Below are 14,160 nucleotides of genomic sequence, written 5' to 3'. Positions count from 1 at the left end.
ATAAAATCAAAAATGAGACTGTGGGACAAGTAAGTGGAAAGGATTGGGTTTGTCGGCTCAGGTAGGCTCTCACATCTTTGTGGGCTCTCACATCTATGAGGTGTGAGAGGAAACTGCTATTTCCTTCTACCTTTGTGCCAAGAGGGTTTTACCTCATCGCTGGACAGAGGGGTGTTTGTTATGTTGAACTGCTGTTAGGTCAGGTGTTAGATGAGATTTCTTGTTCTGTTTTGGAGGGTATCTCTGCCAGTTTGCATTTTCTCTGGGTTTCTCCAACTACAGAAGCAGGTTGACCAGAATTAGGTGGTTCAGCTTTGTATGTTCACCCGTTTTCTCCCTGAATTTGTTGTCAGTTCTGGGTTGACGTGAACCACAAATTCAGGCAAGGTTTGTGTTGGGTTTTTTTGGTTTTTTTTTGTTTTGAAGCTCTAACCCACTGATTATTATGTGATTTCCATCAGTAGCCAGAATTCATCCTGAGTAGTTCAGATGTTTTTTTCATTCTCGGTTGATTACCAGCGGGGCAAGAAAATGCTTCATGAAGTTCTCTTACGATAAATTTCAAAGAATTTGGAAGGAAATGGGTCAGTGAAGCAAATGTCTGTGTGTGTCACCTGTTAATGGAAATGCAGCACTTACGAAGTAATACTCCTGTGTCTTTCTGAGGAAAATGTAGATCCTTTTCTTTAAAAGCTTGAGATCCTATTCTCTCCCCACCCCACTGAAAAATTATGCCGTATGTATTTGTCTAGAAAATCAAAATACATCTAAGCAGAGAGCAATTATTTACAAACTAACACAACAAATTCAGCCTTGGTTGAACACAGCTGACTCCAAGAATGAATCTGACCAAAGATAGTGCTGTTGTATTGAGTAAATTTGGAAATCCATATAAATGGCAGCTTTGGAGGGAATGACGAATTCATTAGAATACAAGAAACATTCGTGCCCTGGACTGATCACACCATAATGTGACCGTTGGACGTCTATTAATAAGTTTTGGATGCTCCTTTTTTCATCCACTTAGGTTTCACTTTACTGGCTTTAGGATGGTATCTGGAATTTGGGAGAGTAACCACCTTGAGCTCACTTACACAGATCTATCTACCTGAGTCAAGTCCTGCTCCTGCTTAAATTTGTCACTCCTGTTAACTTAAACCGCCACAAGGAAGGACCGGAATGGTGAAAGAAAAGAGAAGTGGTTTTATTGAATTCTTTTTCTCAGATTTACTGCAAGTTTTAACTGACTTCAGTGAAACTGGTCTTGATTTACTTCAGAGAGAAGCGGGCCCTTTCTTCATCATTGAATGACTGTATATTGCTTTTTCTGTGGTGTTAAGCAGGAGAAGATGTAGTATTTTCATTTTTGGTGTTTTGTCCAGTACTTTTCATGCAGTAGATTACGCATGTCTTTTCTGCTGTTCCTTGAGCTAACCAGGTCACTATTGAATCCGTGAGACAATCAGTGTTTAAATCCTCAACTGGATTCCTTTAGGTCTGATGAAATGCCAGTATTAGAAACTTAAGTAGTAGAGTGTATATTAAGTTGACAACAAATACAGGTATCGGCATCAATCTGTTTTGGTGTTATGCAGACTTCAATACTATCTTCTCATGTTTTGAAAACATCTTCCCATTGTTTTATGTCACGACAGATGTATCGGAAGAACGTTCAGCAGCTCCTCCAGAACCTGATTCGGAAGCTCTCCACTGTTAGCCAGTATGAGGAAGTACTTGCAAAAATTGATGCCACGTCCACAGATCGCCTCACGGTTCTAAAGACCAAGCCCCAGTCCATCCAGAGGGACATAATCACAGTCTGCAATGATCCCTACGCATTAGCTCAGCAGCTGACACAAATAGAGCTTGTGAGTTGTTATACTTCAAGTATGATTTCATCCTTCCTCTCCTTTTGAAATGCAAGTTAACGTAGGATATGACTTGGCTGTTTGTGTGCTTTATTTAGGAGAGACTCAATTATATTGGACCAGAAGAATTTGTCCAAGCGTTTGTACAAAAGGATCCTTTGGATAATGACAAGGTAATTGGAGCAGATCTGGAGCAGCTCTGAAATGTGATGTTTAACATCCTGGAGCTCAGGAGCCCCATGAGCTGAAAGTGAGGTCCAGCAATAAATGAGGACCAGCAGAAACAAGCTTTATAGTGAAAATGCTTTAGTATTCCTCTAAAAAATTTTGTTGATGCTTTTTCTTTCTGGAGGACAACTCCTGGAGCTCCAGAACTCAAACAACAAATTGACTTAAAGTAACACATTTGCTATTTTTTTTCTGATTGAAGCTAAGGGAGAACTTAATCCTGTTAATATTTTCTCCAAGCCACCTACGTGGTCTACAGCTGAAAAAGTTGAGTTTAATTTTGGCTTTTGCGTTACTCATTTTCAACATCTGTTTATCCTTTTAGTAAACTTTGCAGCAAACTGGCAAGTGGGGCAATTTGCAGGGAGAGCGCACATCACAAAAAGGGGGCAGTGAGCTCTAGATCCATGGGAGATGAAGGGCAAAGATGCAGTGTTTTTAGCTAACCGTGACAGAGTTGTCATCTCCTTGAGTGCTGCTTTTGAGATGACTTATGCTCTGTCAATAAACTGTGCCAAAGTCAGGCAGTTAAAATTTGAATTACTGTCCTCTCTAAAACTGACAAACAGAACAGAATGACTCAAGTTTGCAATTTGATGTTCAGTCAGACAGCCTCTGAAAATGATTTTATAGGTAGAGATCACTAAAACTGCCGTGTGCCCCTTTTTAGGCAACCCTTGAGATGTGGTGTGGGAATCATTCCAAGACAGAACTAATAGCACTCGTTAGGAAAGGGGGAATCCAATCAACGTGGTAGAGCTGATCTCCCAAAGTTAGGATGCAGTATGTTAATTTGGTGTCAATGACTGAATGTAAAGGGACAGTGGAGTGGGCTGGCCTCTGTTTTCCTTCTGCACTTGCAGAGGGCATATAATGTTGTCTCTGCTATAATTCAGTGGGACAGGAGTGAGGACTGAAACAGTGCTCATATGCAAGGAAATTTTAAGCAGATACTTAGCTTTGATTGTTTGCATAAGTTTATCTTAAGTCCTTAAAGCATCCCAGTAGGACTTACAGCAGGTGATGGATTCTGCGTGCTTGCTTGAGTGCTTTACTGAGTCAACAGCTCAGGACGAAGTTATACACGCCCAAATACTATCACTGCTGCTTTCCCTCTAAGCTTTTTGTCACTCTGTGTAATTGAGTTATTCCTGATTACTTGACAGTGTTTTGGGATGGTGAGGTGGAAAGCCAAAAGGTCTCTCAGGGAAAAGATGAAGATTAGACTAAAAGTTGCTATTTTTCTTCTGTCTGCAGAGCTGCTATGGAGATCAAAAGAAGACCCGGAATCTGGAAGCTTACGTGGAATGGTTTAACAGGCTCAGTTACTTGGTTGCAACAGAAATCTGTATGGTCAGCAAGGACTTTTTCTGCTATATAAGGTTTTGTTTAGTCTAGTTGTCTAAAACTGTGAAGCCTTTTCAGGTTTGGTGACCCTTTGGCACTCTTGACTTGTGCTCTTCGACTTTTCATTCTCTCAACTCTGTACTTTTTCACATATGGATGAAGTCAGCACAGGGCTGAAGAGGAAATAAGTTCCATGTTTTCGGCATCATACTCGTGCCTCAGCCTTGTTCATTTGGCACAGTAGTGATGTTATGCTGGGTTAGCCCTTCCTGGCACAGGAGTGCGTCTGGCCTGCCCTTCTCTCCTGTGAATGCCTCTTTTGAATGGGGGCATCGTTTCTCTCCCCTGTGCTGACTCCCGTTTCAGCTCCGCTGTTCTTCGTACCCTTCTTGGCAGAGCCTCTTTACCTGTTTTCCTTGCTCTCTACCTGCCTGGTATCTGGGTTGTCTTTGCTGCCCTGAGGGCTTTTGAACACAATAGTGTGGCTTCCTCTGCACGTAAAGCATAGTGTGAAGTTGTGGTAGGTGAGGAAGACTTTTAACTGGAGTGTTGTTTCTTTTGGGGATGGGTCAGAGTGCTCTGTTTCTGTCTGAGCGTAACATTCTGATGGCATCTCTTGCAGCCGGTGAAGAAGAAGCACAGAGCAAGAGTGATAGAATATTTCATTGATGTGGCACGAGAATGTTTTAACATTGGCAACTTTAACTCCTTAATGGCTATTATTTGTAAGTATGTGTCCTGAGACGTTTTGAATCCAGTTTGAATCTAGATAAAGGAAGCACGGTGCTTTATACAAAAGTCTGCTGCGTAGCACGCCCAGCAGTGTGAAGTTGGGGGGCGGAATTGGTGGAGGATCGCTCAATGTTATTGTGGTGTTATGTTTTAAGAAATTATTTACTGCCTTGGTTAAATTATAGAAAAACAAATTTTTCATTGCAACTATTCAGAGAGGTAAATCCCCACTTTTTGAAACCAACTGTAGTGCTAAATTGGAATAGAAGCTCTTCTTGTAATATGGAGGATTGACGCCTTCCATCGTTTCTGTTGCACCATAAATACCCTAGTGCTTTAAAAATTCCACACCTTTTTTATATTTGATAGGAAAATATTTTGAATATTTTTAAAATTTGAAATGTGAACACTTCATAGATATGTGCAGTTTTCAATGACATTTTTAAGAGGCGGTGTTGAGAAAACTCATTTGTGGGTTTTTTTTACTGTATATTCATGTTTTATCAAAACCACATTAAATAATGTCATAGCATGTTTTTGGAGCTTTCATTCTGTAAGAGGCGTTGAGTTTGTTTCCAAAGTTGATTGTAACGTTGGAATTTCAAGAAAATTATGAGTCTGATTTCTGAGTAGCTCTGTTGAAAATACTTGCTATTGTTAATAGCTTCTTTGCTTTAGAAATACTTACTAGCCTTAGTTACGTGAAAAATATATTTTTAAATACTCCAACAATTTCTCTTTCTTACATCAAGCTGGCATGAATATGAGTCCTGTGTCTCGGTTAAAGAAAACTTGGGCAAAAGTGAAGACAGCCAAATTTGATATTCTTGAGGTAAGCTTTGCCAATATTTGGACACGGAACGGTTAATTTTACTTTCAACCGCTCTAAAGTGCGAGTTTGTCTTCATTATGACATGTTTAATTTACTATGTTTGTGTTCTGTATGGAAGTTCTAGAAGACATAATAAGAATTGTTCAACCGACTTGTGCTCTTTTGATTTGGAGGAAGGAAATTGAAGTTGTTTTTTTTTTAATTCACAAACCCACCTCCTAAGAATTATTAAAAAAAACCCACCACGTAGGTAACCTCTTTAAAGGGAGATGTATTTGTGGATTGACCTAATGCAGTTCTGCCTTTGAAAATCAAGTTGAGCTGCAAGACAGCTGCCTTGCCCTTTCAGAAAAAAATTATCTTGAGCTAATTGATTGCCAGTTACCTTCAGGTAGTAGAGAGCTCTGTCAAAAGTTCATGTAGGTGCAGTGTATGAGTTTGTGATTTACCCAACAGATTATTTGCCAACAAGTTAATTATCCTGCTGGAAATGGCAGTAGGGTTAATTCAGGTCACTTATTAATAAAATAAAGAAAGTATAATGTTTTGTACTTAAAGCAAGCATGAGAAGCTTATTAATATCATCAGGAGATTTGACTTGTGTTAGGACAACAGATTAAAACTGGATGGCTGCAGCTACCTAAACTCTTCCTTCCCCCACCCTTGGGTGGGAAATAGCCTTCCTTGTGTCAAGGGTGGCTGCACAGCTCAGGAAGTCGCTTTTATTATTGCAGCTCTATTTCATTTGACTTTATTATGCAGTCTGGACTTTGCTGGTTAAGGACGCGCTTTGTGAGCCATGCAGTCATCCTAGTCATTGAAGCGCGGCAGTCAGTCTTGGAGCAGTGAGGTGGGGGCACTAACAGCTTTAGGTGTCGTATCTTACTTTGCCATTGCAACTGAATTGGCTCTCAGAAACCTACACGCTAGGAAGAGCAGAAAATTAGTGCCAAGACCCATTGTAGTCTTAGTTCCAGGATTTTGGCTTCCAAATTAAAGCTGAGCTACCTTCTTTGTGGAGAGAGAAAGAAGGTCCGTGAAGCCTGTCTTTGCTTTCCTGCCCCTGACTTGTACTGGATCCCTTGTTGTGCTGAGTGAACGTTTTTAAGACAAGATTCTCTTCTGATCGAGTGAACAGATAAAGAGATACTGCAGTCCTCTAAAAGGCCGTTTTTGTGGTGCTGCTCAGCAGACCTCTTGCTTTTTAAAATAGTTGCTGAAGTGAAAAAGAATTGAGTGTGGTGATGACTGGCTCATTATTTACATTTTTTCATGCCTGGTAGCATCAGATGGACCCTTCTAGCAATTTTTATAATTACCGAACTGCTCTGCGTGGAGCCGCTCAAAGGTCCTTGACAGCTCACAGCAACAGAGAGAAGGTATGTTTACAAGTGACTTGGCAGCGTGCAAAAATGAAATGTGCTTGATAAGTTGCATGGTAAACTGTTGTCTTGGGATTCTGATCCTCAGCAGCTTTACCCTGGTGGGCTTTTAAAAGAATTAAAAGTCTCAAAACCAAATCCTTCTCTACTGGGAAAGTCTAAATATTGCCTGTAAGCTACCAAGAAAATAAATGGGATGTTTGAGGAAACCAGGTGGCTCGAGGAAGCTGACCATCTTAGGGATGCCAGTTCAGTTTGTCACTGACTGAAATCTGCAAATATGAAGTGATTCCTTTGATTATTTATATAAAATAAGTACACTGCCTCAGCTCATTTCTTTTTTGACAGAGAACTTTATCTTGGAAACCAGCAATACAGATGGAAAGGTTAAGGACTGAGATAAGGTTGCTAGTAATTTGTTCTTATAGCTGCGACTTGTGCTCAATTTTAAGTGGTTTATGTTTTGGGGTGAAAAAGCTTTAAAACTTACTCAGAAAAGGTACTCTAAATCTCAAATCTAGACAGAGCTTCTGTCTAGATTCTGTGGAGTCCCCTTCCTGTGCACAGTCTTTAGATGAGCTTTAAATATACTCTGGAGATTTTTAGTGGAAACGGTGAGATGAATCAGGTGTTTGTGTAATGGAGTGGGTTAAAATCCACCTTTAGATTCAAGAGTGGCTGTGAACTATGCGTTAGTAGGGGTGACATCTTTCTTTGCTCTTCAAAATAAATTAGCTTTTGACAAATAAACTGGGTTTGGTCACACATTAATGCAGAATCTCAGTTGTAGTTCTTGTGGAAAGAAGCCAAATAGTTGCTCCCCACTTAGAAGCATTGCTTATCAACTGCTGTTAATATTAGGACTTCATGCTGTGTTTAATATACCCGATCTTGGTGCTCGTAGAATAAACTACCAGGCAGGATGAAGCAAATCCACATGCAGTCTGCCGGTCTGTATTGTGATTATACACATGTAAATTAAAAACAGGGATTTTTTTCTGAGTCCTGAGGATCTGTTCACATATCATTCAAAATACTGGAAGTTTAAATGCAAGATGCTTACTTCCTTTCAGAGAAGAGTGAGTTTTAAGGCTTCAAAGAAAGAACTTATTGAAATGGTGCAGCAAAGTCTTCCATGGAACTACTGATATTTGTTTTATCCCCAGTTGCAACAAGGACGTGCAGCTGTGAAAATTTTTGTAGGATGCAAATTAAAATACAATCATTTTAAGAACGTAAGAATGTTCCAGCATTCTCCAAAGAAAAATACTTTGATTTGTTCAGTTGGCAGGAAATGCTTCGTTTTGAGTCAGTCGGTGCCAAGGTTCAATTTCTTGCAGGAGCTCAGGGAATTGTATTTCAAAAGCCATTTGTGCTGCTATCCCCAGATTTTCCATGCTGTGCTTTAACATGCATCTCCTTTCATTTACCAAGCAAGAGGGAGAGCTGTACTAAAAGATACCCTGCAGGAATTACATGTAAGAAGTAGGCACCTCTGAACTCTTGTGTTCTGGCATCTGCAAGGAAGAATGAGAAAGTGAAAACAAGAGGGACATGACATAGAAATGAGACGAGTTAGGCTTATTGTTATTCTAAACACGCCTCATAGCCACAGTTGACAAGCAGTGGAGTGCCAACAGGTACTTTAATTGTGACCTTGAGAGAGCTACATACCCATAAGAGTTCAAAGTAATGGTTGCACTTTGGCACAAAACTGGAAATAAAACTGTATGGATTAGTTTACCTTCCAAAGGATGACTGTCTTTATAGAGAAACATCATGTATTTTTAAATGTAGTGAATGCAGAATTTTTGTCTAGTGAAAGAGAGATATCATACAGATCTTAGTCCTTTGATATTTTGCTTACTTTTTGCATCACCTTTTATTTTTCTCTGTAGAACATTATATTTTGATGCAGTACCAGACTGAGAATAATGTTGTTCTTTCCTTAGATTGTAATACCTTTCTTCAGCCTCTTGATCAAAGATATTTACTTCCTCAATGAGGGTTGCGCCAATCGTCTTCCAAATGGTCATGTCAATTTTGAAGTAAGTAGAGCACTGAGTTGGGTACTGATAAAGGATCAGCCCCTTTAACAGAAAACTGAAGTAAATCATGGTTCAAGTTCCACTGGATTCTGGGAGAGCAAAATTAGACTCGAATTTGAGTGTATCTGCTGCTTCTCACAGGAGCTGGGAGGTAGTCAAGATATTCACAATTTTTTAAGGGGAAAAAAGTCAGAACTTTTTCCCAGGGCTCTAATTCATCTAAACATTTCAACTCGTAGGTCTATTATACTGAACAACAAAATCATTCAAGTTAGTATTTTAGAGCTGCCTTGTGAATTCCACATGTAAAAGGTGAGGTCATCCTTTGTCAAGATATGGATGCAGTATTTTCATACATGTAAGTCACAGATGATTGTCTTTGAAGAAACACGATAGTGCAGCAGGAAAGAGTTTTCAGTCGCTTGTCTTTCAGTAGTTGTTCTGCCTCCAATTTTACACTTGTTATCTGACAGCATGGGTTACCCATTGATTTGTTTGCTGGTGCTTTCAACTTTCAAGAAGCCTGGGTCGCGCACAAAATTACAGTACATTTCACTTGGAGTCATTGGCCTGAATTAGCCTGGTTCTAAAGCTGTGTGATGATCTAGAATGTACTTTTATTGTAGGAATCCACATGCACTTAAGACATGTTAAAATTTAATTGAAAGAGTTTTTCAATGGATGACATCAACACACTACATGGGGAATGTTTATTTTTGGCATAAATTTCCAGTAAGAAAATTGAGCATTTCAGATTAACTAATTAAATGGAACATCTGGATTTTGAAATGTCAGTATTAAGCATCTAGAGACTTTTGATGTGGTAATTACTAAATATTTCACTCTGAAATAAACAAGCATGAGCATCATCAAAGTGAAATGTTGGGCATAAGGAGTGTTATCAGCTCCTTGAAAAGAAACTGAATGCAAATCATGGTCTACTATTTATATTCCTAAGTAGCAACAATTTGACCATGGTGGAGGAGTGGAAAGTCATCGCAGTTTTGAAACAGAAACGCAAAAGTTAGAAGCTGAGTTGTTGAGTCAGATCACGTTCAATTCTAGCTTAAAAGCCAGGGAAAATCCAAGCCTTGGACTTGAAACCAAGATATCTCTCTCTCTTTAAAAAATGTTTAGGGTAAATAGTACTGTTCAATGTATAGCACCTCTTCTGTTTTCTCTTCTATTCTGACAGAAATTTTGGGAATTGGCAAAACAAGTCGGTGAATTTATGACATGGAAGCAGGTGGAGTGTCCTTTTGAAAGGGATCGGAAGATTCTGCAGTACTTGCTCACTGTCCCGGTCTTCAGTGATGACGGTAAGAAGCTCTGGACTTCCTGCAGGTCTGATGTCACTGTCTACTGCTTAGTCTCTCTCCATGTTAAGTTGTTGCTTCCTCACAATGAAGAAAGACTTTGCCCCGAGACATCTTTGTCTGGCAAGTAAATAGTGATTCTCCCTTACAAATGAGAGAGAAAATAAGATTTTTCTTTTTATGTATGTGTGGTCTGTGAGAATTGACTTTATCCCTTTTTCTGAAATGGAATGAAAAAAATTTGGTATGTGGTCCCATAAATATAACCTGAAGTGTATTTATATGGACTTTCAGGATGCTTTACACTAAAGAGTACTGCCTGAAAAAGAAAACAGGGACTTCACTAATTGCTTACAAAGCACTATGTCCCTGGGCTCAGTTTTTTATTTTAAGTGTTTTCTTCCACTCTTGTGCTTTTGAGTTTTCACTAGTTGTTCTTTTCCCCCGCAGGGTAGCCTTTGTTCTCATGCACTGTTTGTTAGTATTGTCTGGGTGTAATTATAAGCAATGCTATGCTTTCTAATGGGATTCTGGAGCTCTAATCTGAGAGAGGGGTAGTACAATCCTGCTTCCTTTAACTTCAGTCCACTTTCCAGGGAGAGCAAATTTTAAAACGCCGGTAGGCCTAACATACTGTATTTGTTTCTGATTGCAGCACTTTATTTGGCTTCCTATGAGAGCGAAAGTCCTGAGAATCACGTTGAAAAGGACAGATGGAAGATGCTAAGGTTTGTGTCAGAGATTACCTGCACCACTAAATAAAGAGAATGGGATACAGAGCAAGCATCAAACAGTTAAAACCAAATGGCACACTACGTGTTCGACAGATGGGGCACAGCATTGCTATAAATCCCCCCCTGCAATCTAAGACTCTTGGAAAAAAGAGAGCAGTCGGTCGTTATCTTAAACCCTCCCAGGCCTTCTCTCCCTTAGGGGATGGGAATCAGAATAAGTAATTTTTAATCTTAATTTCTTGTGTTATTCAGTGTAGGAAAAAATGCTTTCTGAACTTCAAAGAAATCTCTACTTCCTGACAACTACTATACAGAATACTCTGGTTTCCAGGCAGACGTTTCCGCAGCTATTGCATCCCTTGATGTGCCTAGCCTTTCAGACAGGGATGACGTTTGCACAAAGATCACCCTGGGGCAAAAGCATTCATGAAACCAGGTAATGATTTAGAGTCCAGGCTGGGAGAAACAAATTTAAGCAAAATCCTATTTTTGGCTTTTCTTCTGCTGCTGGTTGAACATAGTCTCATCAACTCTTTAATTTTCCTAATTGTGGAAGGATGCGTGAACCATTATGGCAGTGTTTTAGCTCATGCTTTGCCAATCAACTGTTGGGTTTTTTAAAGTTGAATTCATGGCAGCAGAAAAAAATAACCATGTGCATAGATAGACACAGAAGTAAGTAGGTGTATGAATAGTCCGTGTTTTCACCCCTAAGCCGTACCTCCACTTAAGTCTTAAAGCTACCAATATCCCAAGGAGCTGACCATTACTCAGATGCTCTTGTTACTGTTGCAGACGGCTGGTACATTAACACCTAGAGGTGCCCATTGATAGAACATCCCAATTCTTTTGATCCACTCTGCAGCACCACAGTGAGATAACCATTCTTGGAAAGGATTCTCAGGCAGTGTTGTTTCTTCCTGGAATATCACAAGGACCAGTTACAGTTCCATCTGATTAACTCCAGTTATTTTGGGGAGAGAACAGAAAGGAAACGTTACTAAAATCAGTGCACGGACACTCTGCATTACACAGGGTGGCAAGATGAACGGACAAAGACACTGAGCTTGAAAATCTGTGATAACACGAACTTCAGTTTCACAGGATCCTTATGCAAGACACTCTGAAGCTGTCTGAGAAGATTTACATCATTCTAATGATTGTCTTTACTTACTTGCATTTGCCTCTTCCTTTCAGGTCAGCGCTTCTGGGCAGAGCCTAGTGCACAAGATAGCTGCCGTTTCTGCCATTGCTACGTTCTGTGGATTACCAAGGGGCACGGCTTGGTTTATTTTTCTGGACACTGAGTGGCATTCAAAGTTATAAAAAAATGTGCAGTCAGTCGCAATATTGTGTCAGCAAAGATGAAACGAGTTAACTCAAGAACAAACAGGCAGCCTCTCACATGTGACATACGAGATAAAATCACAGCCCACTCAGCTGTGATTCAGGCTTAAGTATTGATTGAGGACAGCGCTGACAGAATCCTTTGAAGACCTCAGATGCCGCCTATGAATCATTTCACACCTGGATGGAATAATTTTCCCCCTTCCTTTTGCTGCAGCTTGCTGCTACAAGGACTCTGTGGAGTTGATAGCAGATTACAGAGGGGAAAAAATCACCTTTCCTTTCAGTGAAACCCAAGTCTGTATTGAAGAACTTCCATTCCTAATAAGCTGAATATAGCCAGGAACTTTGCCTGATCAGGATTGCTAAGAAGGGAAAGGACTGGACACAACAAATTGGCTGCTGGGGAGTGTTTCTCCCCACCACTGTAATGGTGGCTGGGTTTTTTTTTGTTATGTTTTTGAGTTGGCTGCTGGTAGGCAAACTCATTGTTATTTTAAGTTATTTAAAAAAAATATAAAGTAATAAAAATCAAGGCTGTTGTAGGAAACACCTGCTGCAAAAATATAGTAGCTATGTAGCTTGGACTACAACTTTTAGGGAGGCTTTTTCTTTCTTTCAGCTGTTTACAACTAACCACTACATGCTACAGACATTCTTATTTTTACTATACAGTTTTGTTACTCTAATTTTCCATACTTGACCTTCTTCTTATATTAGGTTGAACAAGCTGACTTTTCTAGAATAGTCTTTGAGAAACTGGTGTACAAACTGCACTGAAATATGAAAGTATGTTTTTATTAAGTCATTTATATAACTCCTTTTTTTTGAAAGAGTAAGAATGGAGAACACAATCCACTTTGACTGAAATAGCAAGATGCCAAAAAGAAAAAAAGATGAGGCTTCTTCTCAGCTACAGCTATGAACAAAACAGTCTCCCTGTGTATTTGCTTTATGGATTATGTTTATGACTGCGAAGGAGTACACATCTAATAAGTTCATAGTAGCTCTGAATACTTAGTCACTCTATTTATCCTATGAAGAACCCAATGGAAAAAAAAAAAAAAAGAAACTGTAGCTGTGGATCACCCTGGACACAAAATCACTAAGCAAAAGCACATACTTGGCAGAAAAGGTAGTTGCAATTATCCTGCCACTGTTATTTAAATAAGAAAAGAAATAAGAATAAATATAGCTATTTGTTGCACTGATTCTCTTGAGTTTTAAGGTAAGCTGCTTTTTATGTCCTGTCCATGCCTTCTCAGGCAAGTATTTAGTTTTTTAATTCTGTAAGAACATGCTGAAGTAGCTTTCATCAATGGGGATACTGTCCTTAACTGCAGCCCATTTGCTGGTACAAGGTGCTGGAAGTTACATATTCCATGAACACCAGCACCAGGGCCTCAAGCCCCGATGGTGGAGGAGGATTCCTCTCTTTCTCTCCCATTCGCTGAGTTAGGGTGAAGGAGAAAGAAGAGGCTAACTCTTTGAAAGGAAGAAACAGCTTCTGCAGTTCACAGACTTACCTCCTAGCTTTCATCAGGTGAGGTCTTTTCCCATCTTCCCCTCTAGATCCTTCCCCAATTGTTCAGGCTTATAGGCAGGACCTAGTTTATGTAAAAAGCTGGGGAAAACTGTGTATTCCTCTTCCATGTCTTCTGAAAGTAGGAATATAAGGTACATAAATGAGCTTCCGTGACACAATATTTGCTATCCTTTTTAACCTGCTTTTTGAGACCTGCTGAAATCGATCCGTAGGTCCTGAGTGAACTGGTGAATGAAGTTGCTAAGCCACTTTCCATCATATTTGAGAGGTTGTGGCAGTCTGGTAAAAGCCCCGCTGACTGGAAAAGTGGAAACATAACCCCCATTTTTAAAAAGGGCATAAAAGGAAGACCTGGGGAACTAAAGGCCAGTCAGTCTCACCCCTGTGCCTGGTAAGATCATGGAGCAGATCCTCCTGGAAACTATGCTAAGGCACATGGAAAATATTGAGGTGATTGGTGACAGCCTATATGGCTTTACTAAAGGCAAATTGTGCCTGACAAATCTGGTGGCCTTCTACGATGAAGTTACAGCATTGTTGGATAAGGTAAGAGAAACTGACATCATCTGCTTGTACAATGTGTTTGACACTGTCCCACACAACATCCTTGTCTCTAAATTGGAGAGACATTGGTCGCACTCAAAGAGTGGTGGTCAATGGCTCAATGTCCAAGTGGCAGCAAGTGACGAGTGGTGTTCCTCAGGGGTCAGTACTGGGACCAGTAGCTATTATTCAACATGTTTGTTGACACGTGGACAGTGGGATTGAGTGTACCCTCAG

General features: G+C 39.9%; 1 protein-coding gene across 5 annotated transcripts in view; it reads left to right on the top strand.

The window, feature by feature from the left end:
* Nucleotides 1-13,045, top strand: part of RASGEF1B (RasGEF domain family member 1B) — a 121,257-nt gene extending 108,212 nt beyond the window's left edge. For 2 of the 5 annotated variants that reach the window (XM_074589223.1, XM_074589221.1), the window contains 11 exons: nucleotides 1,656-1,868; nucleotides 1,967-2,041; nucleotides 3,354-3,449; nucleotides 4,066-4,168; nucleotides 4,928-5,007; nucleotides 6,291-6,386; nucleotides 8,342-8,437; nucleotides 9,633-9,756; nucleotides 10,409-10,481; nucleotides 10,819-10,923; nucleotides 11,685-11,842. In XM_074589223.1, the coding sequence (XP_074445324.1) occupies nucleotides 1,656-1,868; nucleotides 1,967-2,041; nucleotides 3,354-3,449; nucleotides 4,066-4,168; nucleotides 4,928-5,007; nucleotides 6,291-6,386; nucleotides 8,342-8,437; nucleotides 9,633-9,756; nucleotides 10,409-10,481; nucleotides 10,819-10,923; nucleotides 11,685-11,709 (1,086 nt within the window). In that variant the 3' untranslated portion in view covers nucleotides 11,710-11,842. Of the gene's footprint in view, nucleotides 1-1,655; nucleotides 1,869-1,966; nucleotides 2,042-3,353; nucleotides 3,450-4,065; nucleotides 4,169-4,927; nucleotides 5,008-6,290; nucleotides 6,387-8,341; nucleotides 8,438-9,632; nucleotides 9,757-10,408; nucleotides 10,482-10,818; nucleotides 10,924-11,684 lie in introns of all 5 variants that reach the window. The other 3 variants (XM_074589224.1, XM_074589225.1, XM_074589222.1) reach the window with 2 other exon arrangements.
* Nucleotides 13,046-14,160: the final 1,115 nt, after the last annotated feature.

This window comes from Larus michahellis, chromosome 5 (assembly GCF_964199755.1).
Source record: "Larus michahellis chromosome 5, bLarMic1.1, whole genome shotgun sequence".
In the NCBI taxonomy this organism is placed as follows: Eukaryota; Metazoa; Chordata; class Aves; order Charadriiformes; family Laridae; genus Larus; species Larus michahellis.
The sequence above is the reverse complement of the archived record's forward strand: the minus strand, read 5'-3'. Positions and strand labels throughout refer to the sequence as shown.